This window comes from Jaculus jaculus, chromosome 1 (genome assembly GCF_020740685.1).
Source record: "Jaculus jaculus isolate mJacJac1 chromosome 1, mJacJac1.mat.Y.cur, whole genome shotgun sequence".
NCBI lineage: Eukaryota > Metazoa > Chordata > Mammalia > Rodentia > Dipodidae > Jaculus > Jaculus jaculus.
In genome coordinates, this window is record NC_059102.1 from 131,008,640 (window position 1) to 131,033,553 (window position 24,914).

The 24,914-nt window shown below is 41.5% G+C and overlaps 2 protein-coding genes and 1 pseudogene across 2 annotated transcripts; all 3 read right to left on the bottom strand.

The window, feature by feature from the left end:
- Window positions 1-35: 35 nt before the first annotated feature.
- On the bottom strand, window positions 36-977 carry LOC123453641 (olfactory receptor-like protein OLF4). Its single transcript, XM_045130844.1, has one exon. The coding sequence runs from the start codon at window positions 975-977 to the stop codon at window positions 36-38; it is 942 nt and encodes a 313-aa protein (XP_044986779.1).
- A 7,169-nt stretch (window positions 978-8,146) lies between these two features.
- Window positions 8,147-9,076, bottom strand: LOC123455613 (olfactory receptor 1L6-like). Its single transcript, XM_045137033.1, has one exon. It carries the CDS (start codon window positions 9,074-9,076, stop codon window positions 8,147-8,149), a length of 930 nt encoding a protein of 309 aa, XP_044992968.1.
- An 11,735-nt stretch (window positions 9,077-20,811) lies between these two features.
- Window positions 20,812-21,892, bottom strand: LOC123457710 (annotated as a pseudogene).
- Window positions 21,893-24,914: the final 3,022 nt, after the last annotated feature.

The window sequence follows — 24,914 nt, forward strand, 5'->3', positions numbered from 1 at the left end:
GATAAGCCTGGGCTTCTATTCCGAGAAAGTGCTTTCTAGTAATTACAGTATTTTCCCAAGCCAAAGAGTCTCCACAAAGCTCCCTTCATGTCCTTATTCCTCAAGCTGTAGATAAAAGGATTTAACATGGGGGTGATGATTGTATATATCACAGACACAACCATTCCAGTGTCTGCAGAGTAGGAAGATGATGGTTGGAAATAAACCAGAAAGAGTGTCCCATAGAAAAGAGCGACCACTGTTAGGTGAGAGCCACAGGTAGAAAAGACTTTGTGCTTCCCTCCGGCAGAGTTAATCCGGAGGATGGTATGCATGATGTGGGCATAAGAAACTAAGACACAGATGAGAGGAATCATGCCTGAGAGAACTGCTTCAGTTAACATTGTGACTTGAAAGGTATGAGTGTCTGAACAAGCAAGCTTAAGGAGTGGGGGTACATCGCAGAAAAAATGTGGGATGGAATGGGAGGCACAGAAGGAAAACTGAGCTATTGGGAGAATGAGTGAAAAGGCCAAGAGGGTGGAGCAGAGCCAGGATGTGGCCACCAGCAGCAGGCAGCACTGGGGACCCATGCTCATACTGTAGTGTAGAGGAAGGCAGATGGCTACATAGCGATCATACGCCATCACGCCAAGTAGGAAATCATCCTGCAGGGTCAATGTCATGAAGAAATACATCTGCATGAGGCACCCAGTATGGGAGATGGTATGATGTTGGGTCCAGATGTTTACTAGTACTTTGGGGACAATGGTGCAGATGAAGCAGATCTCAGTGAAGGACAGGTTAGCCAGGAAGAAGTACATGGGTGTGTGGAGGTGCTGGTCAGCAACAATAGCTAGGATGATGAGCAGGTTCCCAAATAGAGTGACCAGGTACATGCCCAGGAAGATCCAGAATACAAAAAGCTGTAGCACTGGGTATCCAGAGAAGCCCAGGAGCAAAAAGTCAGTGAGAGTGCTTTGGTTTCTCATTTCCATTTAAAGTGGAAATAATATGTGGTAAATATTGATTAAAATACATATATTCCAAAATTATATCATCCCAAGGTTCTCATCTGTTTTCTGTGATTTCCTCAAAGGTCACAAAGATGCACTGGTGCTCTGTGGTGCACATAAACATGGGTAGTGGTGAGAACTCTGGACAGTGATAATGGAAGATGACTTTGGGAGTGACTTTTGCACGTTAGCTCTCTAGCCAGTTGTTCTGTTGTCCTCCTAGATGAGCTTGACATGGAGTTCAGCTAGGAAGAACTTGCCTTGGTCCTTGAGCCTCCTCTCTTTTTTAAATAGGAAAGCTATTAAGTTCATAGGCTTGTGAGATTTGAATGAGATGTCTTGAAGATATTCATTTACTAGAAAATTATTTTGGAGATGTGTGTGTGTGTGTGTGTGTGTGTGTGTGTGTGTATGTGTGCAGAGACAAGGTTCCAATTTACATAAGTAGGTCATAGGACTCAGATATGATTGGTATATGGGGGCATCTGACCTTTTTTCTTCTGAAGCTCCATCAAGTGAGCTAATATGGATAAAATAGCTTTATAAACTTAAACTCACTTAACATGTAAAAGTTCCCACCATCAGTCACTGCCAACAGTGTTCCTGGTAGCCTCCATGAGCAGGAGGGTGGGGCTGGTATCTTCCATTATATGTCCTTTCTAAGTGTGTCATCTGCTCTGCAGTGTAAACATGCTCTTATCCTCTCTGAACTCCACTTCCACAACCCGTAAATGGCATGTATAGTTATGTTGTTATAGATAAGCAGTGAAATCACATATCCACATTTCTAGTATAGAGTAGGCTTTTGATAAACTATGGTAAGAGTTACTACATATTGTTAGTAGTCATAGCTAAAGTGGAGCCGGGGTTCCTGATAAACTGAAGCCTGCTAGATGACTTGCCTCCCTCTAAATCTCAGTTACCTTTCATATTTTGGGTAAATTACTTCATGTGAGCCTCGTTATATTCATCTCTAAGATGTGTTCATAAACCTACTATGTACTATTGAGAGAATCCAAATGTCAGAATCCACTGAAGGTTTTTTGTTTTTTTTTTCAGGACCTATGATTTAAAACTCAAAATGAAATGCTTTCACTCAGTTGGGTGATGAGCAAACATTGCCTGTCTGGGATAATGTTATATTCTTGGATGTAGTTATATACACATTCTGCCTGGGTCTGACACACCTTATGTGGCCACCAGCCTATGGGTCGTGACATTGAACATGTTACTCAGGCTTGATGGGCTTGCTTTCTGCATCTGTTTAGAGCAGAACAATTCCTAGCTCTTGAAGCTGTTGTGAATATTCAACTAGATAAGGGTTGTCAGAACTAGGAACAATGGCTGGCTCATGAAACATTATCTTATCCTAAATTTCTCTTAATTGAATTAACAAAATGGGAATGCTTTCTAGAATGACCTCTATGTTTTACCCAGGGCTTTCTTGCTTTTAAGAGGAAAAGTCACACTCCTGGGGGAATACGTTCATCCTCAGGTAAATTGGAATGACTGTTAATCCTGTCATTTTCATGGTTAGCATCTGTGTGAAGTTGGATTTTGAATATCTAAAATATATGACATTGTAGCTGTCATGATCATCAATACCATTATCATGACCTTTGAGTGGCGATGACAGAGCATCCACTTGTGAGGGTACAGACCCCAGAACGAGTTTTGGATATGTTTCCTTGATCCCAGCTATAGAACAAACCTAAATTCATATACCTCAAATGACTCTGAGGCAGGAGAAAGGGAAGGATAGAGGGATGAGTGGTTGTATGGAGAGAGGGGATCAGTTGTTGAGGTTGTTAAGGTCCTTAGGTATTGGCACAGAATGATTGTGAGGACTACGCATGATCAAGCGGGCTGAGAGTGAAGTGTTTGCACAATACAGGGGTGAGAACCATCAGTACACAGTTTTAATGTCTTGGCTTTGCCAGGAACGTGGATACAGCTGATCTATGTCAACTTCAGGCTGGACTCTTAAGTGAATACTGTGAATGTTAAGTCAAGACCTTTCTCACGATGATCAGGAAAGGCAGGTTGTACTTGGCTGAAGTGAGGAAAGGACAGAAAATGAGGAAGGAATAGGGGAGGAGTGAGGTGTGTGTGTGTGTGTGTGTGTGTGTGTGTGTGTGTGAGAGAGAGAGAGAGAGAGAGAGAGAGAGAGAGAGAGAGAGAGAGAGAGAGGAGCAGAGAGACAGACAGACAGACAGACAGACAGAGAGAGACACACAGAGATATTTATCCCTTCTTACCTGGAAATCTTGACCATCCTCAGAATCTGCCTTTCTTTGATCTGCTTTCCCTACTTCTCCTCAGAAGGACAGACTGGATCCTAGGTCTTCCTTCCTTCCTTCTTCTTTCTTTTCTTTCTTCCTTCTTTCTTTTCTTCCTTCCTTTCTTTCTTCCTTTGTTTCTTTCTTTTTTTTTTTTTGGTTTTTTAAAGTAAGGTTTCACTCTAGCCCAGGCTGACCTAGAATTCACTATGTAGTCTCAGGGTGGCCTTGGACTCATGATAATCCTCCTACCTCTGCCTCCCGAGTACTGGGATTAAAGGCGTGCACCATCATGCCCAGCTAGGTGTTCCTTTCTTAACTCAAGTCTGGAGCAACCTGTCTTTAGAAACAGAAGCCAGGAAGAGCTGTGGCCTTTGCACATGCTGTGTCTCCTGGGGTACCTCCAAAACCTGGTAGCTAGAGGCAAGATGGGGCAGATGTCCAACTTCCTAGGTGTCCCTCCGGGCTGTGGAGCCCTGAGACTCAGCAGTGTCAAGATCATGTTTATTTCAGAGTAACCAAGTCTGGGAAGTTGGAGAATACTTCTCTTGCTACCCGTTCCAAGTATACCTTTCCCCACCTTAACCTGCCATTCATGAAGGAAATCTATCAACTACCAGAAAATGAATAATTGTAAATAGAACATATTTGGCATGAAGTAAGCAGTACCACAGTGATTATCTTCAAATGCCTATATCTCTGTCACATAGGAAAAGTAAAGTTTTGTACTTTGTGACTCCAAAAGTAGATATGTGTGGTGGTTTGATTCAGGTGTCCCCCATAAACTTAGGTGTTCTGAATGCTAGGTTCCCAGATAATGGAGATTTGTGAATTAGTGAATTTGTGAATTAGTGGAGGCAGTGTATTTTTTGGGGTAGGCCTACAGTTATTATAGCCTGTGTCCCCTTGCCAGTGTCTGGCACACTTTCCTGTTGCTATTGTCTACCTTATGTTGGCCAGAGGGTAATGTCCACCCTCTACTCATGTTATAGTTTTCCCTGACATCGTGGGGCATCCCCTTGCACCTGTAAGCCAAAATAAACCCTTTTCTCCCAAAAGCTGTTCTTGGTTGGGTGATTTCTGCCAGCAATGTGAACCTGACTGCAACAATATGATCCATATAAAATCTGCAGGGAGTCTAGTGGGAAAAAGAAGGGTTCTAGTGTGGTGGGAAGGGAGAAAAGAAAGGGTAATGGGGGGTGGAGGAGTGGGATCAAAACATATTTTATACATGCATGGATAAGTTACATGAAAAATTTATTTTTAAAGTTTTATTTATTTATTTGAGAGAGAGAGAAACAGGCAGATATGGGGAAAGAGAAAGAGAGAGAGAAAGTGAGAATGGGCATGACAGAGCCTCTAGCCACTGCAAACAAACTTTAGATGCATGTGCCACCATGCACATCTGGCTTACATGGGTACTGAAGAATTGAACCTGGGTTCTTGGGGTTCACATGCAGGTTCCTTAACCACTAAGCAATCTCTCCAGCCTGAAATTCTTTTTGTAATCTGTAGAACTGGGCCAGAGAAATGGCTTAGTGAGTAAAGAGCTTGCTGTGCACGTATGAGACCTTGAGTTCAGATTTCTAGCAGCCATGGAAAATCTGGGTGGGGAAGACCATGCCTATTATCCCAGCACTCGGAAGACACAGAAAGGAGGCTTCCTAGAGCTTCCTCACTAGCTAGCTAGTCCAGCTGGGCTCATAGAAAAACCATGTCTCTAAAAATAAGGCAGAGAATGAGTGAGTGAGGATTTGGTCTCCACATGCATGTTCACATACATGCATATACACTTGCCCACTCAAGTGCACCCACACACATAAAAAACACATCCATTCATGCATGCACACATGTGCACAAGTAAGACAATCTGCAGAGGCAATAGGTGCTTCTCCATGATTTACATTTCCATGTGTGGACATGCGAGGACAACTTTGGGTGTCAGTCCTTACCTTCCATCTTGCTTGAAACAGAGTTTCTTGTTCACCTTGTGTTTACCAAGATAACTGGTCTGTAGGCTTCCATGGGATTTCCTGTCTCCACCTCACTTTTTAAAAATTTTTATTTTTTTATTGATAACTTCCATAATTGTAAACAATATACCATGGTTCTACCTCATTTAAAAAAAATTTTATTAGCATTTTCCATGATTATAAAAAAATATCCCATGGTAATTCCCTCCCTGAGGTGCCTTGGATTACAGATGCTCTGTAATGTGGGTTCTGGGGATCCGAACTCACATACTCATGCTTGCATGGCAAGAGCTTTATGCACTGAGCAATCTACCCAGTCCTGCTCTTTTTTTTTTTTTAATGAATGGAATCATTCATCTTTCTTCAGTCAACATGCTGTTTTTGATACTCATGTTGATTCTTGTAGCTATAGGTCATTTTTTTCATAACTTTAAAGTAAAGGTTCACACGATCCTTTCCACTACCATTAATAGGACATTTATTCATGTTTCTAATTTAGGAAAGAGTACATTGCATATATCATCTATTATGTGGTACAATTTATAGTTTCTGGGGTGGCGCAATGTAATAAAAACATATTAATAGTTAATGGCAAATAAATGTTCATGCCAAATGGAATAAATAATTACATATAAATCTGTCAGATTTGCCCCTAAAATAAGTTTGCTGTACGAAATTTTCAGTGAGTTTTGGATTTCAATATCGCAACTAAGGGATTGTGGATTTATATTCCACAATTTATTTTTTAAGTATATATTTTTAACACTTATCTTTATGTATTCATTTATTTGGCAGAGAAAAAGGGAGGGAGAGTGAGAAAATGGGTACACCAGGGCCTCCAGCTACTGCAAATGAACTCCAGACTTGTGCATCTGGCTTACGTGGGTCCTGGGGAATTGAACCTGGGTCCTTTGGCTTTGTAGGCAAATGCCTTAATCACTAAGTCATTCCTCCAGCCCCTATTCCACAATTTCTTAAAGATTGTATCATAATTTGTCCATTCTATTGATGAACACTTGTGTTTATTGCCATATGTTTTCCATTTCTAAAATAATATTGCCTCAAGTGGAAAGTTCCTCCTAATCTCATGAAAATACCCAAATGTCAGTTGAATGAATATGTCCTGGCCTCTCCCCTTGTGTATTTCTTTAAAAAACTTGTATATGACTTAGCGAAACATTTTGAGAGCACCATCTTCTAACAAGAACATATCTATGATGATGATGATGATGATGATGATGATGATGATGATAATAATAATAATAATAATAATAATAATTGTATTATTCTTTTGCTGTACTACTGCCATTCCAGTGATAGCCTGAGATTTATTATTTTTAGTATAAATGCCCAGGAAACAGGTATTATGTTCACTGTTATTCTTTTATTATGTCAAGTTAGATTATTTCTGTAGGTGACAGAATAAAATCACACTAAATGAAGCCAGAACATAGTTTTTCTTTCTCCTTTTAACTTACACCATGAATATATAGCACAGTCTCTTGTTAAAGTTGTTTTCTGTAGTATCTATTAAGGAGTGGAACTGTTCACTGGGTCATTGGTCATTGGTTGCATTACTTCAGGTCTTCTGAGAAGTAGATGTCAAAATGTGATTAGAGTATGCACTGGACAGTGTTCTCTAGAAGGGAAAAATAAAAGAGAGAGAGAGAGAGAGAGAGACCATGGAGGCTGAGACTTCTCATAACCTGTTGTCTGCAAGTTGGAAACCCAGATAAGCCAGTAGCGTACTGCCCTATGAACTAAGAGAGCCAGCACTCTAAGACCCAGCCTGAGTCCGAAAGGATTTCAGAACAAAGAACGCCAATGACGAAGGGTAGAAGAGGATAGATGCCTCAGCTCAAGGAAAGTGAAGGAAGCCGGGTGTGGGGGCTCAAACCTTTAATCCCAGTACTTGGGAGGCTAAAATAAAAGGATCCTTGTGAGTTTAAGGGCAGTCAGGGCTACACAGTGATTTGTAGGTCAGCCTGCTCTAGAGAGAGGTATTAGTGAAGAACAGAGTGAAGGGCTGTGGAGGAGTGTCAGTGTATAAAGCACTTGCTGCGTGCAATTGCAAATACCTGAGTTCAGGTTCCCCGAATCCATGTACAAGCTGAATACTGTAGTGGGTGTGCATATTCCCAGAACACTTATGGCAAGAAGGGAGGTGGAGACAGGAGAATCTGCCAAAAGCCTGCAGTCCAGCTAGCTTTGTGAATGGAGTGGTGAACAATGACAGACCCCTCCTCAGACAAGGTGGGCAGCAAGGATCATCCCCCAAAGTTGTCCTCTGACCTTCACACACATGCACTGTTATGCAGGCCCACATACATATGCACATACCATACATACATACATACATACCCGTACACACAAAAAAGCAAAGAGAACGATGTAACCTTTCTTTGACTTTTTGTGCTGTGGGCCTTGAATCGATTAGCTGATACTCACTCACATGGATGGGTGTGATTTTCTTTACAGATTCAATGAAAATCTTTTCTACAAATACTCTTAGAAACACCTGTTTTCAAGGTTTATGTGAACATCCCTTAGCATAACCCAATTGACACATTAAAAACAAATCACCACCACGTGAAAAAGATTTATTGATTTCAGATTCATTTTGAGATCTGCTGAAGAAAATAGGGAGGGAAGGAAGATTTGGATAAGAAGAGCATCTTGGAGGGTGACAAAGTGCTGAGAAATGTTTGGAAAATGAAGGACCCCAGACTTTGTAGTCTTTCATAAAATTCCTATGTGTTTCTGGAACAAGGCTGTCCTGCTACCCCTGCAGGACTCCATCATGGCTTGGGCTAGGCTGTGTAAGTGTGGCCGTGGCACAAACATGGAGGTTCATGGTTGAATGGCAAGTGAGCTCCTAGAGTAGTCCAATATGCATATCCTACTCTGTTTTTCTAATTAGCTTCCTCAAGGCCCACTTCATGTCCTTGTTCCTGAGGCTGTAGATGAAAGGGTTCAGCATGGGGGTAACTACCGTATAGATGACGGTGACCACACGATCCTTTGTCACTGAGTAGGTGGATGAGGGGCGAATATACACAGATATTATGGTCCCGTAGAATAGTGCCACAACCGTGAGGTGGGATCCACAGGTGGAGAAGACCTTGTACCTGCCTCCCCCTGAAGGAGCCCTCAGAACAGCACGGGTGATGTAGACATAAGAGACAACAATAAAGATAAAGGGGCTCATGATCACAAAGGAGCCTTCTGTGAAGGCCAAAAGCTCATTGACAGAGGTGTCAGAACAGGAGAGTGTCAACAGTGGCTGGACATCACAAAAGAAGTGGTGGATAACATTGGGTCCACAGAAGGAGAGGCGGCCCATGAGAACTGTGTGGGCTAGTGAGTGGAGGTGGGACACCACCCAGGATGCCGTCACCATCAGGTGACAGCGCCTGGGGCTCATGGTTGTGGTATAACGCAGTGGGTTGCAGATGGCCACATATCGGTCAATGGCCATAGCTGCCAGGAGGAAACTGTCTGTGATTCCAAAGGCCACAAAGAAATACATTTGGGCAAGGCACTGGGCAAACAGGATAGTCTTTCTTTGAGCCAACAAGTTTACTAACATTTGTGGCACAATGACTGTGGTAAAGCAGATATCCACCAAGGACAGGTTGGAGAGGAAGAAGTACATGGGGGTATGGAGGTGGGCATCTCCCCAGATGGCTGCAATGATGACCAAGTTGCCAATCACATTGACCAGGTACATGACAAGGAAGCTGGCAAAAAGCCATGCCTGTTGTTTGGGGTCATTGGTCAATCCCAGAAGGAGGAATTCAGTCATATGGCTTTGGTTTCCCCTCAGCATGGGCATCCTACAAACAAACAAAAAAATAATAAAAAGATCGTTAGGTGTGTGTCTTGGCTTGGGGTCTTTGATGCAGGAGGGATACGCTGTGTTGGTAGGGGGAGGGACATACATGTTGGTTGCTATGTTGTTTACGATATGACTTCACTGGCATTTGTGTGCTTTGCCTCATCTCCAGTTTTGCATATAATTTTGTGAACTTGAAGAAGCCCTTCACCTTTTGCTTCTTGTCTTAAATAAAAAACTTACAATGGCTACATTTTTAGATTATTTTGAAGATAAATGGGAAAGGTGTGCAGAAAATAGTCATTTTTTTTTTCAATTTCCAAATGTGTGGCTATGATGCATCTTTCTTCTCTGCTTGGTCTCTGGTATTCCTTCTCTGCGTAGCATCAGTCTCTATCTAGTGCTTCAGGCAAAGATTTCTCTCTTCCTCTGTAGGGAAAAATGGGGTGCTTTAAGTTCTCCCTAAAGAAATCAAATAAACATTGCAGGGACTGTGTTCCTCAATAAAACCCCTTTCAAAATATGCCTTGCAATTTATTTGGAGGTTCACATGTGGGCAGCAAGGTCAGACTAGGAGTGACTTGGAAATCTGACATGCAATCCAGATGTATAACTAGCCAGAGTAGATGGGAAGGTGAAGAACTGCTCCTCACACGAGTCCACCTTCTTAACATTGGACTTTGTGTCTCACCCAGGTAGTTGGTATTAAGGAATACAGAGAAACAAAGACTGAGTGAATGTCTTTATGAGCAAGCACAGTACAAGAGGTGGCAGAATGGGAAGTGGAAATGTGAAAAGATATTGCATTTTATAATGATATACTCTGAGAGGTTTGCACAGGAAATTTGAGATTCAGGAGCTGATTCATATCTTCAAATGACAAAAGCAAGGGGAAACAGGTCAAGCCTCCAGGCAGGCAGAGAATGAGGAGACAGTCATTTGTTTGGCAAGGTAGAGACTCAGGAGAAAAGGAATAAGATGAAAGCTGTCAGGGCCTCATGTTAAAACAAGCCAGCAATGCACTGGGTTGCTTGTTAGTTTATTGTCTAAGGGCAGGATTTGCTTTAAAAAAAAATAAGGCAGAAAAGAGTTCCTACAAGTGTGGTCAGGTAATCCCAGATAAAAGGGCAGAATTAAGGACGCAGATTCTGAATCAGAGAAAGTTCATGTCCTGTGCTCTGTGCCTTCATCACCTTTCTTGGAAGATTTAAAATTTATTTTTAATTATTTATTTGAGAGAGAGAAATAGAGAAAGATTATGGGTGTGTCAAGGCCATCTGTCACTACAAACTCTAACTGTATGTGCCACTTTGTGCATTTGGCTTTACATGGTCCTGGGGAACTGAACCTGGACTGTCACACTTTGCAAGCAAGTACCTTTAATTGCTGATTTTTTAAAAAAAAAATTGATAGTATCATCTCTCCAGTCCACTTGAAAGTTTTTTAAAGTGGTTATTTTTGCTTCTTTGTATGTATGTATGCATTATGTGCATGCGTGTGTGTGTGTGTGTGTGTGCGCGCGATGTGGTGCATGCATTGGTATGTGCCCATGTGATGTTCCATTCCCTTGCCTGTGGTGGCCAGAGCAGAGCATAGGGTTACCTTCCTTACTCTTCTGCCCATTCTTGTTCAAGCCTGTATTTTACTATCTCTGTGCTTGCTGCTTTTTTTTTTTTCCTTTTGTTGTTGTTGTTTTAATAAGCCTTGGCTATTCCAAGGTCTCTCCATATGGGACTAGAGTTACAGATGTGTGTGGCCACACCCAGCTGTTTATGTGGGTCCTGGGTATCATACTATGTGCTCTCCTCAGGCCCTCCTGGCATGCACAGGAAGTGCTCTTCACTGCTTTTCCATCTCTCCAGCTTCTTGGAAGTTTTGACAAGGAGACAAAAGCAAACCTGAAGACTTCTGGTCAAGATGGCACCAGCCTAACCTTGCCTCACCTCACGGGGAAGAAAAGATAGACGCAGAACCTGAGGAGAGAATCAGCCCATCACACCCCACCAGAGCACCAGCTGAAGCCATAGAGTTAGTGGGGTAATGAGCAAGAGATGCTTTCCTGGTGAACCTGGTATCAGCACAAGGGTGAAGGAGACAGACACAGAGAACACTCAAGTCCTACCACATCTGATATCTGGAGACACAGAGACTCCTAATACCTCCTGTCACTGAAAAACCCAACATGGCTCAGGGAAATTCATGGAAGAGGGGGCAGAAAGATTGTTGGAGCCAAAGTTGGGTCATTATGCATAGAGACATTGCCTCTACTCCATAACTGATGGCCACCCCCACAATGCAACGCCCACAATCCACAGGGTGGTGGTGGGGGGGAATGACAGGGAGAAGGCTAACGATGGTACAATCATGGCTGTATACACACTATATACATAACTAATAAAAAAAGCAAACCTCAGTACTACTCCTGTGTTTTGGGTCCTCACTGCCCTTTAATTAAACTCATCACTCTATTTAAAACAGGCCAAGCTGTTTCTCTTTTTTTTTTAAAAATTTTTATTTATTTATTTGAGAGTGACAGACACAGAGAGAAAGACAGATAGAGGGAGAGAGAGAGAATGGGCGTGCCAGGGCTTCCAGCCTGTGCAAATGAACTCCAGACGCATGCGCCCCCTTGTGCATCTGGCTAACGTGGGACCTGGGGAACCGAGCCTCGAACCGGGGTCCTTAGGCTTCACAGGCAAGCGCTTAACCGCTAAGCCATCTCTCCAGCCCCTGTTTCTCTTTTATAACTTTAATGAGAATATGAATTGCAACATTTTCTTAAGCATTTCCTTTCTTTCTGAGATCTTGGTGGTTGGTTCAAATGGATCCTTCCTAGGAAAGGGATCTCTGAGATATGGACATCTGGAGGTAGGGCATGATGAAAGCTGTGAAAATCCAGAGCCCAAGTTTGTTTTGCTCACTGGTTCTGGCATAACCTGATACATAGAAATTGCATATGATAAATGCTGAATAGCAGATTGGAGCAGATGTATCACCCTTAATAAACCTTTAAAGACTATGGGTCTTTTACAAGTAACTGGAAGTCCAGTCTCCTAGAATCAGGAAAGCCATCATGATTCCAATCAGAAGATCTGGTTTCTCATTATGGTCCAGATGGTTATTGACACTTGGAAGGACATCTCCATGTCTCTCTTTCTCTCTTTTTAATCTTAAAAACTGGGAAATGAAAGTATGAAAGTATTATCTTTAGAATCTTATTGTGAAGTTCAGTGAGATGACCTTTGGAAAATGATGAGATCTATTATTATATGCAAAAGTTGGGCTGAAGGGATGGATTAGCAGTTAAGGTGTTTGCCTGCAAAGCCAAACCACCCAGGTTTGATTCCCCAGGACCCATGTTAGCCAGATACACAAGGGGGCTCATGCATCTGGAGTCCATTTGCAGTGGCTGGAGGCCCTGGCGCACCCATTCTCTCTCTCCCTCCCTCTTTCTCTATCAAATAAATAAATAAATAAATAAAAATATATGCAAATGTTACTTAAACAATAAAGATATTGGCTACCCAAACTTATTTGTGTGTTGGTATAAAATAGCAGATGAAATCTCAAGGAAGAGAGACAGAGATGCATGGAACATATGTGTTTGGAAGGAAGAGATTAAAATAGTCAGTGGGAAGAGCTTGGGTGCCAAACTAAAGGGGTCAAAAGGGAAACATGGCATAGACCTAGAATATATTGGACATTCTTGGGAAAAGAAGGAAAAAGACAAAAATTCCTAAGCATTTTCTTCTCTTTAGAACAGTTCTTATCAGGATGTGCATTAGTTTTCCATGGCTGCTACAACTGATTGCCATAAGCTTCTGACATAAAACAGCAGATTCACTATCTTGCATGGTACAGGTCAGAAGTCTGATACAGGTTTCATGGGAGTAGAAATCCAGTGCTGACCTAGCTTCTTTCTTGAAGCTTTATGGAAGGATACAGTTCTTTGTCTATTTTAGCTTCTAGAGACTGTCCACTTTCCTTGGCTGGTGACCTTCATTCTTCATCGCTAAAGCCAAAAATACTGGGGGAATTCTTATGTTACCACCAGTGTTTTTCTTTTCTTTTACCTCACTCTTCTTCACTTAAGGACATTATGATTACTCTAGGTCCATCTGCATTATTCAGATTATCTCATTTAAGGAAAGTTTATTGTGCCCTTAAGTTTCCCTACAACCTTAATTCCCCATTGGCAGGCAGCATAACATATTCATTAGGCCCAGAAAAATTAGAATTTGAACATCTTTGGGGGGCTATTGTTGTGGCTACTATAGAATGATAAAAATAATCAGGATTTTGAACTCTGGACAGCCATTTCCATGAACTGGCAATGGATGACATTCTCATGTAGTTTAACAGAACCATTTCAGTCTTACTACAGTTATCACTTCTTCTAATAATTTTTGCCTTGTTTACAAGGGTGTGGAGACCGGTTTGCCATCAGTTTACTAGGTACAGTGAAATGTTCTAGGTTATAAAGTAGACTGTGCCAAGCTAAGACAGTGAGAAATGAGACAGAGAAGCAAGAAAACACAAAGTTAGGTCAAGGAATATGGCACAAATGAAGATTTGTGTCTCTGTGCAAGGGTATGCATGAGGAGATAGGGTGGTGGGCCAGTAGCATTCAAAGATGGATAAAAGTGACTTGAAGACTAAAATTTTATATCTAGACAAGTGCAATACTAGTGCACAGCCATTGTGGGCAACCAACTGCTCTTGATTTGGCTAACTGATCTGCTCAGTGGAATGGAGCCCATAGCTGGAGCTGGGAAACAAGTCAGAATCATACCCCAAAATGAGCCTGCTCTCCATTATCAAGCTCCCACCAATCATGGGCTACAAGAGCGTCTACACCTATTACATTCTCTCTAAAAACATAATAGTTCTAACTTTACTCTCTGCTTGAGAATCTGCTTCTCTTTTCCAGGTAGATGCAGATGCTAAGGAGAGAACCACCCCATCATACCTCAAAAGGACCCCAGTTGAAACTAAGAATAATTGGTGAAGCAAGCAAGAGTGCTGTTTTCTTGGTGAACCTGGTACCAGCACAAGGGCAAAGGAGATAGACACAGAGAACACTCAACTCCTACCAAATAAGATATCCAGAGACACAGAGGCTCCCAAGACCTCTTCACTGAAACAGACCTAAAATGAACCCAACATGGCTCAGGGAAATTTGTGGAAGAGGGGGTGGAAAGAATGTCAGAACCACACGTTGGGTCATGATACACAGAGACATTTCCTCCTACCCATAACTGATGGCTAACCTCACAATGCATGACCCATATTCTACAAGGAGGGTCCATGTGGAGGGGAAGGGCAGAGAGGAGGTTAACAATGGTGACAACTGGACTGTATTCACTGAGTACAAAACTAATTAAAAAATAAAAAAATATGTATGTTTGAGTCAACAGTCTGCATAAGGGCAGAAAGAATAAGATCCCAAGAACAAGAAGACAAGTCATTCTAAAATGATGTATGACTGTATAAAACAGAAGACTTCCCTGTTAACCAGGGTAGGGTCTAAGATAACAGAGGTGTATCTTTAAGAACTGAGTCAAATTAATGAATAAAGAAGGATGTACAAAAAATTTTTATATCTAGGCTTATAACTTAGATCTGAGCCTGATACAGAAGGAATCAGGCATATAAACCTGAGAAGACTCCCTACACAAAGGTACAAGTTGAAATATTTTTAGAGGAAGGTTGAGAAAACATGTAAGGGAATGATATAAAATATGTATAGAATGTCAACATGGGAAAACACCTTAATAAAATTTATTTTGCTTAAAAAAAGCAATAAAAAAAAATGCACTCAAGAAAGAAAAGTGAGACTGGAGAGGTAGCTTCCTGGATGAAGTGCCAGGGTGATAACCTGAGTTTGGGTCCCCAGAATCCACATAAAATAAGATGCTGAAGTACAAGTGTCTGAAACCCTGTGTCTATGGAGAGATGGGAGACAGAGACTGGAGAATCTGCTGGAAGCCCATGGGCCAGCTAGCCTACTGAATAGAGAGGTGAATGAGAGACCCTTCCTCCAACAGGGTAGAAGGTGAGGACAGACATTCAAGGTTGTCCTCTGACCACCACACGCATGCCATGGCATGCACCTTCCTGTACTCATGCACATATGCACCCACCTGCCCCCTTAAAGAAAGAAAAGTGAAGGGTGAATGTGGTCATGGCATATGCCTGTAATCCAACAACTCAGGTAATAAAGGCAGGAAAAAAAGTTCAAGGCCAACTTAGGCAACTTAGTGAGACTATATGAAAATAATTTTTTAAAGGGCCAGGAATGTCATTCAGGGGTATAGCACTTGCCTATCATACATGAGACCTTGAGTTCAATTCCTTAGTAAACAAAAAAAACTTTTCAAAAGTACAAAGAAACAAACCACTAGGAAAAAGGAGAAAATAAAGAAAAGAGAAACTATTTGTTGCAATTCACAATTAATATGGAAAATCACATTTTTTCAATGTTACTCATTCACATATATATCCATATCTGTATATATCTATATAGACATCCAATAAATAAGACGTGATTTACTCCTAGAGTAGAAACTTTAAAGCTTAAGGAATTAATTTACCTAAAAAGAACAGACCTACTATGAGGTTGGAATGAGGTCATAAAATCTGGATTTATCCTTAGCAGGCTTGATTTTGAGGACAACCAGGAGGAGGGCTAAGGTCATAGAAACTAGATTCTGTCTATCAGCATCACTGTAGCTACAACTGTCCCATCTTGGGTAAAGGTCATACCCACTAGAAGCAGATGCTTCCTATGGGATGTTGAACCTGTGACACTGGAGCATGCCCAAAGTTTAGGAAGTGTAGACAAAGGAGCTGGCTTAAAGTCCCAACTATGCTGAGCCTCAGATTCCATACTTGTCAAAAGAAGGCATTATACAAAATGATTTCTGTTATAATAGGACTTGAGGACAATGGTAGGATTAAAGGTAAGAGCTACTTACTCAGACAAGTGCTGATGACCTCCAGGGAAGTCATTTGAAGGTCCAGACATTTTCCTCTCAGTGCCATTGGCCCTGGTGATTAGAAGAAGAAGTGGGGTGGGTTATGGAGATAAGGCAGAACTTTCATCAGGCTAGGAAGAAAAGGGTTCCTCAAGCTTGGTGTTGGGGATTACAGAATTCAGTATACCCTTAGAGTCAAGTGTGTGATTTTCATGTCACCATTTCCCTCTGTTTCTTATGGTAGTAATCTTTCAGCTGTGGCTCTAGATATGAGGAGCACATGGCTTTCCCCCATACCTGTTACCTCCAGTGGCCTCTTCAGGTTTCGTCAATGGTGAGAAAGGAAAGGGGACTGGGAAGAAGATGATTGCCCTTCACGTGACCTCACTCCAAGGAGACAGGCAGTCTTTCCATCAACAAGCCCCAGGGATCTCATTAAGAAGGAGACTTGGGAGAAGAGTAGAGACGGTGGAACCTCAGGATTCACATGCTTCTTCAGTCTTAGATAATTAGTGGTTCGTTGTCATTGTGATGTTGAGAAATTGGGGTAGGTAGTGAAGGCTTAGGCCTGGGGCTGTTGGTAGAAGATGTTTGGTGTCATGGAAAGGATCCTGGGAATGAAGATCCATGGTCTTTAGTTAGCCAATGAGGAGCTGTAACTCGGGTCAAGCGCATAACCCCTCTCAATTTGAGGTTCCTTGTCCATAACATTGGTTTTGTAATGCCAGTAATCTGGAGAATTAAATAAACTCAAGGACAAGAATGATGGTAAACTGAGTGCTCAAGTGATACTTTATATGCAACTACTGGAGTGCAGTATCTTTGATGATTATAGATGGAGGAATTGAGGCTCATTCTTATTAAATAAATAACTTGATTACAGTCATATAGCTGGGAAAATACGGAGCTATGTCTAAATCGAGAGATATGTTGCTCCTAAACTCGACACACATTCTTTTTTCTTCTTCTCCTTCTTCTTCTTCTTCTTCTTTTTTTTTTTTTGGCAGACTATATCAGGAATGTCTTTAATAACTCCATGACATTTTTTCCTTGAAAGTACTGGCTCATCCTGAGATGTTGCCTACTCCCATTCCCTATTCTGATGATGATGACTGACCATGAGGTTTATGCACTGGTCTCATGGCTTCAGGGGGGTGACATCATGTCTTCTTTTTCATTCATGGATGCATCCTTCAGCGTTGAAATAGGGTCTAAAAACCATTTATTAAATAGTTAAGTTGGACACATAATTTCTCTTTAAAGAAATTAAAAACGAATACTCAATGGGAAGAAATTCATGCTATTACTACCAAAATAATAATTATATTTATTAATATTTTAAGATAAAGGACAATATTATATTCTGACATATCAAAATGAGAGAACTCTATAGATACTCCTACCATATCTGATATAATGCAGACATTGTATCAGTCAAATTTTCAAAAGGAAAAAGAATCTACATACTTTGAAAGAACTTTTTGACTTTGATTATGCTGTTCCTTTGATTAAAATTTTCAAGACTGAGGACCCGAGTTCGATCCCCAGCAACCATTTGGAAAGCCTATTGTGACTGTGCATGTCTGTAATCCTAGCACCAATGGGGTCAGAGAAAAGAGGATTGCTGGGGCTCTTTGATTAGCCAGTCAAACTGAAAAAAAAAATGAGTAGCTCAAGGTTCAGTGAGAGTCTCTATCTCAGGAAACTAAGAAGAAAAAATGGAAGAGTGCTGGAAGATATCTGATATTTTTCTCTGGCCTCCTCATGTTTGTGCACAGGGTATGCACAACTGTGCACACAGGCGCATACATACATACAATCAAACTTTCAGTAAATACTATTTTATTTTATTTTATTTTTCGAGTTAGGGTTTCACTCTATCTCAGGCTATCCTGGAATTCACTATGTAGTCTCAGGGTGGCCTCAAACTCTCAAAGATCCTCCTATCTCTGCCTTGCAAGTGCTGGGATTAAAGCTGTGCACCAACATGCCTGGCTTTGATTTTATTTTTTAATTTTTGGTTTTTTTTAAAGGTAGGGTCTACTCTAACCCAGGCTGACCTAGAACTCACTTTGTAGTCCCAGGTTGGCCTTGAACTCATAGTGATCCTCTTACCTCTGTCTCCCAAGTGCTGCAATTAAAAGCATGCACCACAATGCCTGGTTTAATAAATAAATACTATTTTAGATGCTAGAAATTAACCAATAACACTGAGCTTTTATTCTTACAGTTTAGTTGGAAGACAGCAATACAATATGCAATTATAATGTGGAATGACCAGTTTTATAAAATAAAAATATGTAGGAATTTGGGGACATACAGAAAAAAATGAGTTCTGCATTCATGTTGGGTGGAGCCATGGATTAGAGATGGGTTGACAAAAGCATTTAACATGGAAGAACTATGGAGACAGGCTGTGGAAGTCAGAGGGCCATCTTGTGGGCACGCTTGTTCTATCTGGACATTTGTGAATGGATACAGGTAACTCAAGCTTACAGTGAATATGCTGGTGTGGCCGGAGGTAAGACCAGAAAGTTAGGCTTCTAGATGTATTAAAAATAGTTCAAACTCAATTTTTTTTTTCAAGGTAGAGTCTCACTGTAGCCCAGGCTGACCTGGAATTCACTATGTAGTCTCAGGGTGGCCTCGAACTCATAGTAATCCTCCTACCTTTGCCTCCCGAGTCCTGGGATTAAAGGCGTATGCCACCACGCCCGGCTTCAAACTCCATTTTTCACCAGGAGTTTTTTAAAGCACTTTTTATGTTAGGGGTTGGTGGGGGAGAATTTGTGCACTAGGGCCTCCAGCCACTGCAATCAAACTCCAGACACTTGTTCCATCTTGTGTGCATGTGCAACCTTATATGCTTGTGTCACCTTGGGTGTCTGACCTATGTGGGATCTGGAGAGTCGAACATGGGTCCTTATGTTTTGCAGGCAAGTGCCTTAACCACTAAGCCACCTCTCCAGCCCTCACCCAGAGGGTTTTTTTTTTTTTGCCATTCATATCATTTATTGTAAAAATCATCAGACTTCCATATGGATTTAAAAGTCTTCTCAATATTATTTAATGAAAAGTCCCATCCTGTCATGTACAGGATATACCAACACAACTAAAACACCAAGATTATATGCTTGGAAAATCTCCACACCCATTCTCTAGCATACTTGTCATAATTTAAAGGGTATTTTCTCCACTCAAATAAGGTTATCTATGATAAAGGTACAATAGTTATATGCCAAAGCAATACCTAGTTACATGCTTTACATAGTCCCAAGAAAAAATAACTCAGTTGCTCCTAATCCCTGCTGCAAGGCACTTCAAAGCACCCACACAAAACGTCCACGTAAACAGCAGTACAGTGCACCATCAGTGCATAACATGAATGACTTGAACACAGCTTGACCTAGACTTAAGGGGAAATAATATCCATTGTTGCCACAGCTAAAAAAGCATATTAAGATTCAGAAGAATGTTTCTCTTATAAATAGAAGGACAGACTACACAATCTCCTGTGGGGAACACAAAAACCTCACTGATAATTCATATTGTAGAAACAGCATGCTCCTTGGGGAACACATCAAACCAGAATGCTCAGGAGTGATTAGGAGTGAAAGCAAATGGCATTTCTGAATACCCAGCTTTAATGTCCACCAGACCTAATAGACTGGACTATTTATAGCACCATGGGAAATGCATTAGAAAACCACAAAGGTACATGATTCCAGCCAACTTGTTCATGAGGCTCACTTGTCCACAGTAACCAACAGCAATGATGCACAGACTTTGTTAAAATTATTGGCTTATTAATTTTACTACCAGGAGGAATTCTGAATTATTTTAGTACATCTCATGTACACAAAGCACCAGTTAAATATGATTATCAAACACGTGGAGCATCTTGTTGCTCACCCTGAAAGTTCATTTCCTATCACCTTCCATGCCAACCTCCAAGTGAAGGATAAAAAGAGGCGATGAATCCTGACAGAAATTCAGTTTCTTCTCTGTTAAGTAAGACACAGATGAGTGACAAACTGTGAAAAGTATACTGTATTCTCTAGCACCTAGCAGCTCAGCAGAACAGTTTCTGCCACCAGGAGGACTGACACACAGGAGTGAGGCCCAAGGTAGGGCTTGTGGCCCCATCAGCTGTGTCCCTACAAGGCCACACTCTTATGTTTCTACTAAGCAATTCTCACACACACTCGCCACTGGGAGAGAGGTCTGAATGACTCTGACCTGGAGTTGTGAGTTTACCCTCAGCCACTGAAAGAAACTGGTCAGACTCCAATGAGGGTTAGCCAGGCCGGCTTCATATAGGACGACAGCACATGTGCCTCTTTGCCAATGATAATTATGAACAGCATGCCCATCTTAGGCAGTGAAAGGGAAAATGGCATATCTAGGGTTGTTATGCACAGTGAAAAATCAACTATAAAGATTCAGACTGTTACATTTTAAAATTACTGATCAAAGCAACTCCCCAAAGAAAACTGATTTCTTCATAACTGAAAATATAGTGTATAAAAATCTGGAATGATGGTTATTCAAATACAAAAACTCACATATAAAACCTCTACTTTTTCATCCCAAACTACTTGGGTTCATACAGTTGATTCTACCACACAACTGTTCTGTACTGTATTACACTGCTAGAGTAAAGCACTAATAATACTTCAGTTAGTAAACTGAGGTCTATGTCTTGGTACCTGCATTAAACCGCAGCACTGAGGCAGAGCCGAGAAGCCATCCTTAGGCACGGCTGCCTTCTTCCTGCTCCGGAGCGACACCATTATTAAAGGTAGGCATCTGGTCTGTAAATGACTGGGTCATCCACTGCCCATCCGGAATGTCAGTCAAAGCTGATTCTCCTCTCCACTCTGCCCTGTCAGGCAGCCCGTTTGAAGGTAGGCCATGGGGCACACTGTTGCATGACTTCTGGCCGCAGGCACCACGGTATGCTGCCTTGTAGCCCGGATCGTACTTTTCTTCCTTGACAGCCATCTTCTTGGCATCCTCTTGGGCAAGCTGCAGGTCAAATGTGTACTGTACTTCCTGAGTGTCTGTGTTCCCTTCAATGCCTTTCAACTGGTCCCTCAAGTCCTTCAGCTTAATGTAGTAATGGACTTTGTCCTGGGCTCGGGAAAACTGAGCACATCTTGCACTGGACGATGGCCTGACATAGCAGAGAGTTTCTGTGTCTGGGATCTTATGGGGTTAAAGCCCAAATTCCAAGTTCTTAACTTTTACTCCAAAAACTTCTTTACTAAAAATTTCATAAATACATTTTCCACTAAACACTGCTATTCGTGGTTGATATTTCTGTAATTTCTGTACTAGAATACGCCCTCCTTGACCAAATTCTTTACTGGAAAGATCTTTGCTGCCTGGTGTCGTCCTTTCCACCATGTTGGTAAATCCAATACCATACTTTCCAGGTAAGGTGTGGTCATCCATATGATTCAGCTGCACCTCACTCAGTCCAGACATGAACAGACACTTCCAAAAATGGTTTCCAGGTCCAGGATACTGATGCCCTTTGTAAGCAGCCATTAGTCCTGTGTTAACGCCAATCAGATGTTTTTTGATGCAGCCGGATTTTTGGATTCCACTGGGGCCTGGGATTCTGTTGTTCTGGCGTTTCTTTTCCTTCGTTTAGGAGCCGCTGGCACTGGTTCCTGGGTGGGAGCTGGGGTAGGACCTTCTGCTGGCACTTGCTGTTCAATCGTGAGGGCCACGTTAGGAGTTTTAGCCATCATTATTGTTGAAATGGAAACGAATACAAACCCTGAGCTTGCTCAAGGGAATAGCTGCATGCGCCCTCCGCTTCCATGGCCCCGGGGCCGCTCCTTCTGCTGGGCCCTGCGCGCCTCGTCTCTGCCGCTGGCTGGGTTGGCGGCATGCGATGCGGCGCCTCTGCCACACCGGAGCCTCGGACCCGATGGCCGCCCGCAGGACCTGGACAGCCGCTGGCCTCAGCTCCTCCCCACGCCGCTAGGTCACCGCCCGCGAGAGACCCTCCGCGCGCCACTTCCGTCCCCTGCGAGCCCGGTCCACCTCACCCAGAGCTTTTTAATGTCTTAGTGGTATTGTTCTGTAATATCAATCAACAATTTTAATAATTTTAAAACATTTTGTGCTTTGTATTTATTGTTTGTATCCTGTTAAAATTAGAACAGAGTAATGAGTTTTATTACTTTATTTAAAATAAATAAATATCTAAATAAAAATAAATATAAATATATTATATATAATATTATACATTATATATTTACATATAAATATGTATTTCTATAATATATAAATATAAACAAATAAATAAATAAAAATAAATATATGAATAAATAAATAAAATATCTTTATTTTAAAAAATACATAGTTTTTGGTTTTTTTGAGGTAGGGTCTCACTCTAGCTCAGGCTGACCTGGAATTTACTATTTAGCCTCAAGGTAGCCTCGAACTAGGGTGATCCTCCTACCTCTGCTTCCCGAGTGCTGGGATTAAAGGGTGCACCACCTCCTCCAGCATTAAAAATATTTTTATTTACTTGAGTGAGAGAGAGAGAATGAACTGGAGCTCCAGGGCCTCAACCACTGCAATTGAACTCCAGATGCTTGCACTACCTAGTGGGCATGTGTGACTTTGCACTTGCCTCACCTTTGTGCATCTGGCTTATGTGGATCTGGAGAAATATGGACCATGGGTCCTTAGGCTTCATAGGCAAGTGCCTTAACTGCTAAGCCATCTCTCCAGCCCTGTTTCTTCTTTTTTTGAAGGGGGCAGTTTCGAGGTAGGGTTTCACTCTACCCCAGGCTGACCTACAATTCACTTTGTAGTCTCTAGGTGGCCTCAAACTCACGGCAATCTTCCTACTTCTGCCTCCAGAGTGCTAGGATTAAAGGCATGCACCACCATGCTTGGATCCTGCCTCTTTTTTTTGTTTGTTTGTTTTTGGTCTCACACTTGCTCAGGCTGACCTGGAATTTACTATGTAGCCTCAGGGTGGCCTCGAACTGTCAGTGATCCTCCTACCTCTGCCTCCAAAATGCTGGGATTAAAAGGGGTGCAGAACCAATGGATAAGTAAAGTATTTTTTTAAGTGTTAGGATCTACATATGAGATAAAATGCGGTATTTTTTAGGCCATTCTAGCATCACAGTAGGGCATTATCATGGCACAGTGAGGTATTAATGGGTCATAGTACAGTATTGTGATGTTGATGTCACAATGGGTATCGTCACATTGGAGCATTGTGGTATCACTGTGGAGGATTATGTTGTCACACTGGGCATTGGGATGTTGCAAAGTATTGTGAAATCACAGTCAATCATTGTGTTGTCATAGGGTATTATGATGTCAGAATAGACACTGTGATGTCACAATGTACACCATGATGTCACAACGTGATATTGGGATAGCACAGTGGGGCATTGTGACATTGCAGTAAGGCATTATGATTAACAATGGGCTATTGTGTTGTCACAGTAGGATGATGTGATGTCACAATAGGATATTGTGACTGCACATCAGGGCATTGTGATGTCACAGTGCTAGATTGTGTTGAAACCATGGGGTATTATGAAGTCACAGCAGGGTTTTATGATGATACTGTCAAACACTGTGATGTCACAGTGGGGTATTATAATGTCGCACTAGGGTATTTTTATTTTCAGTTGTTTTGAAGGAGAATCTCACTCTAGCTCGGGTTCACCAGAAGCTCACTCTGCAGCCCAGGCTGACCTCAGAGATCTGATAGGCTCCTGAGTGCTGGAATTAAAGGCATGCACCACCACATCTAGCTTGTACAGTAGGGTATTGTGATGTTACAGTGGGGTATGATATCACATGAGGAGGTTATGATGTCAAAATGATGTATTGTAATGTCATATTTTGAAATTGTGATGTTAGACAGGAGTATTGCAATGCCACATCATTCATTCCATTATAACTCCCTGCTCCAAAAATGAAGGCTCTAGCATGTTTAAGTTTGTCAAATTTCTTTTTTTAATCTATTGAGATAATTGTATGTTTTTTGTCCTTAGGTTAATAATATAAGATAATACTGGTTTCAAGGAGTGAATTTGGTAGCGTGCTTTCCCTCTTTGTGTTTGGGAGTAGTCTGAGGAGTGTTGGTGTTAGCTCTTTGCCTCATTTGAGTTCTCCATGTTGTCACTGATACTTTTGAAAAGTAGGACCCTGAAATCTCTTTCTGGCATTTCAGCTATCTCATTAACATCAGTTTCTGTTACTGATATGTGCCTACTGAGATGTCATATTATCACTTTGGGGGGTGTTTATTTGATGTTGGGGTGAATGGTTCTTCTGGTTTTTAATTTTTTTCCTTTCCTTCAACTTCTTTTTTGTCTTATTTTATGTATGCCTTCTTGGTGAGTTGTCTTTACTTGGATTAATGTGCCCCATTGTCACTTAGGGGAGAATCCAAATGTTCCCCACTGCTGCTTAGGGGAGAATCCAAGTGTTCCCCACTGCTGCTTAGGGGAGAATCCAAATGCAGTGACAAACATGTTGATGTGCCCGCAGTCCTGGTTTGACTTGCAGTAGAAGACATTTGTGTACTTCACTTGCATAATGGATGAAGTTCAGAGTTGGTGGCACTAGAGTACTCATTGGGGAAAATGTAGTCTGTAGATTTAAAGCTAAGGCTGTCAATATTTTAGTAGTAAAATATGGAGAGAAGAGGGAGTAAAGTAAGAATCTAAAGCAAAGTATGTGGATTATAAGTATAGGAAAGAAAATATTGTACAGTATGTGTAGAGAAAGAAAGGACAGCCATAAAAGTCTATTCAGGTGAGATACAAGTTAAAATACAACAATATAAATAAAATACAATCAAA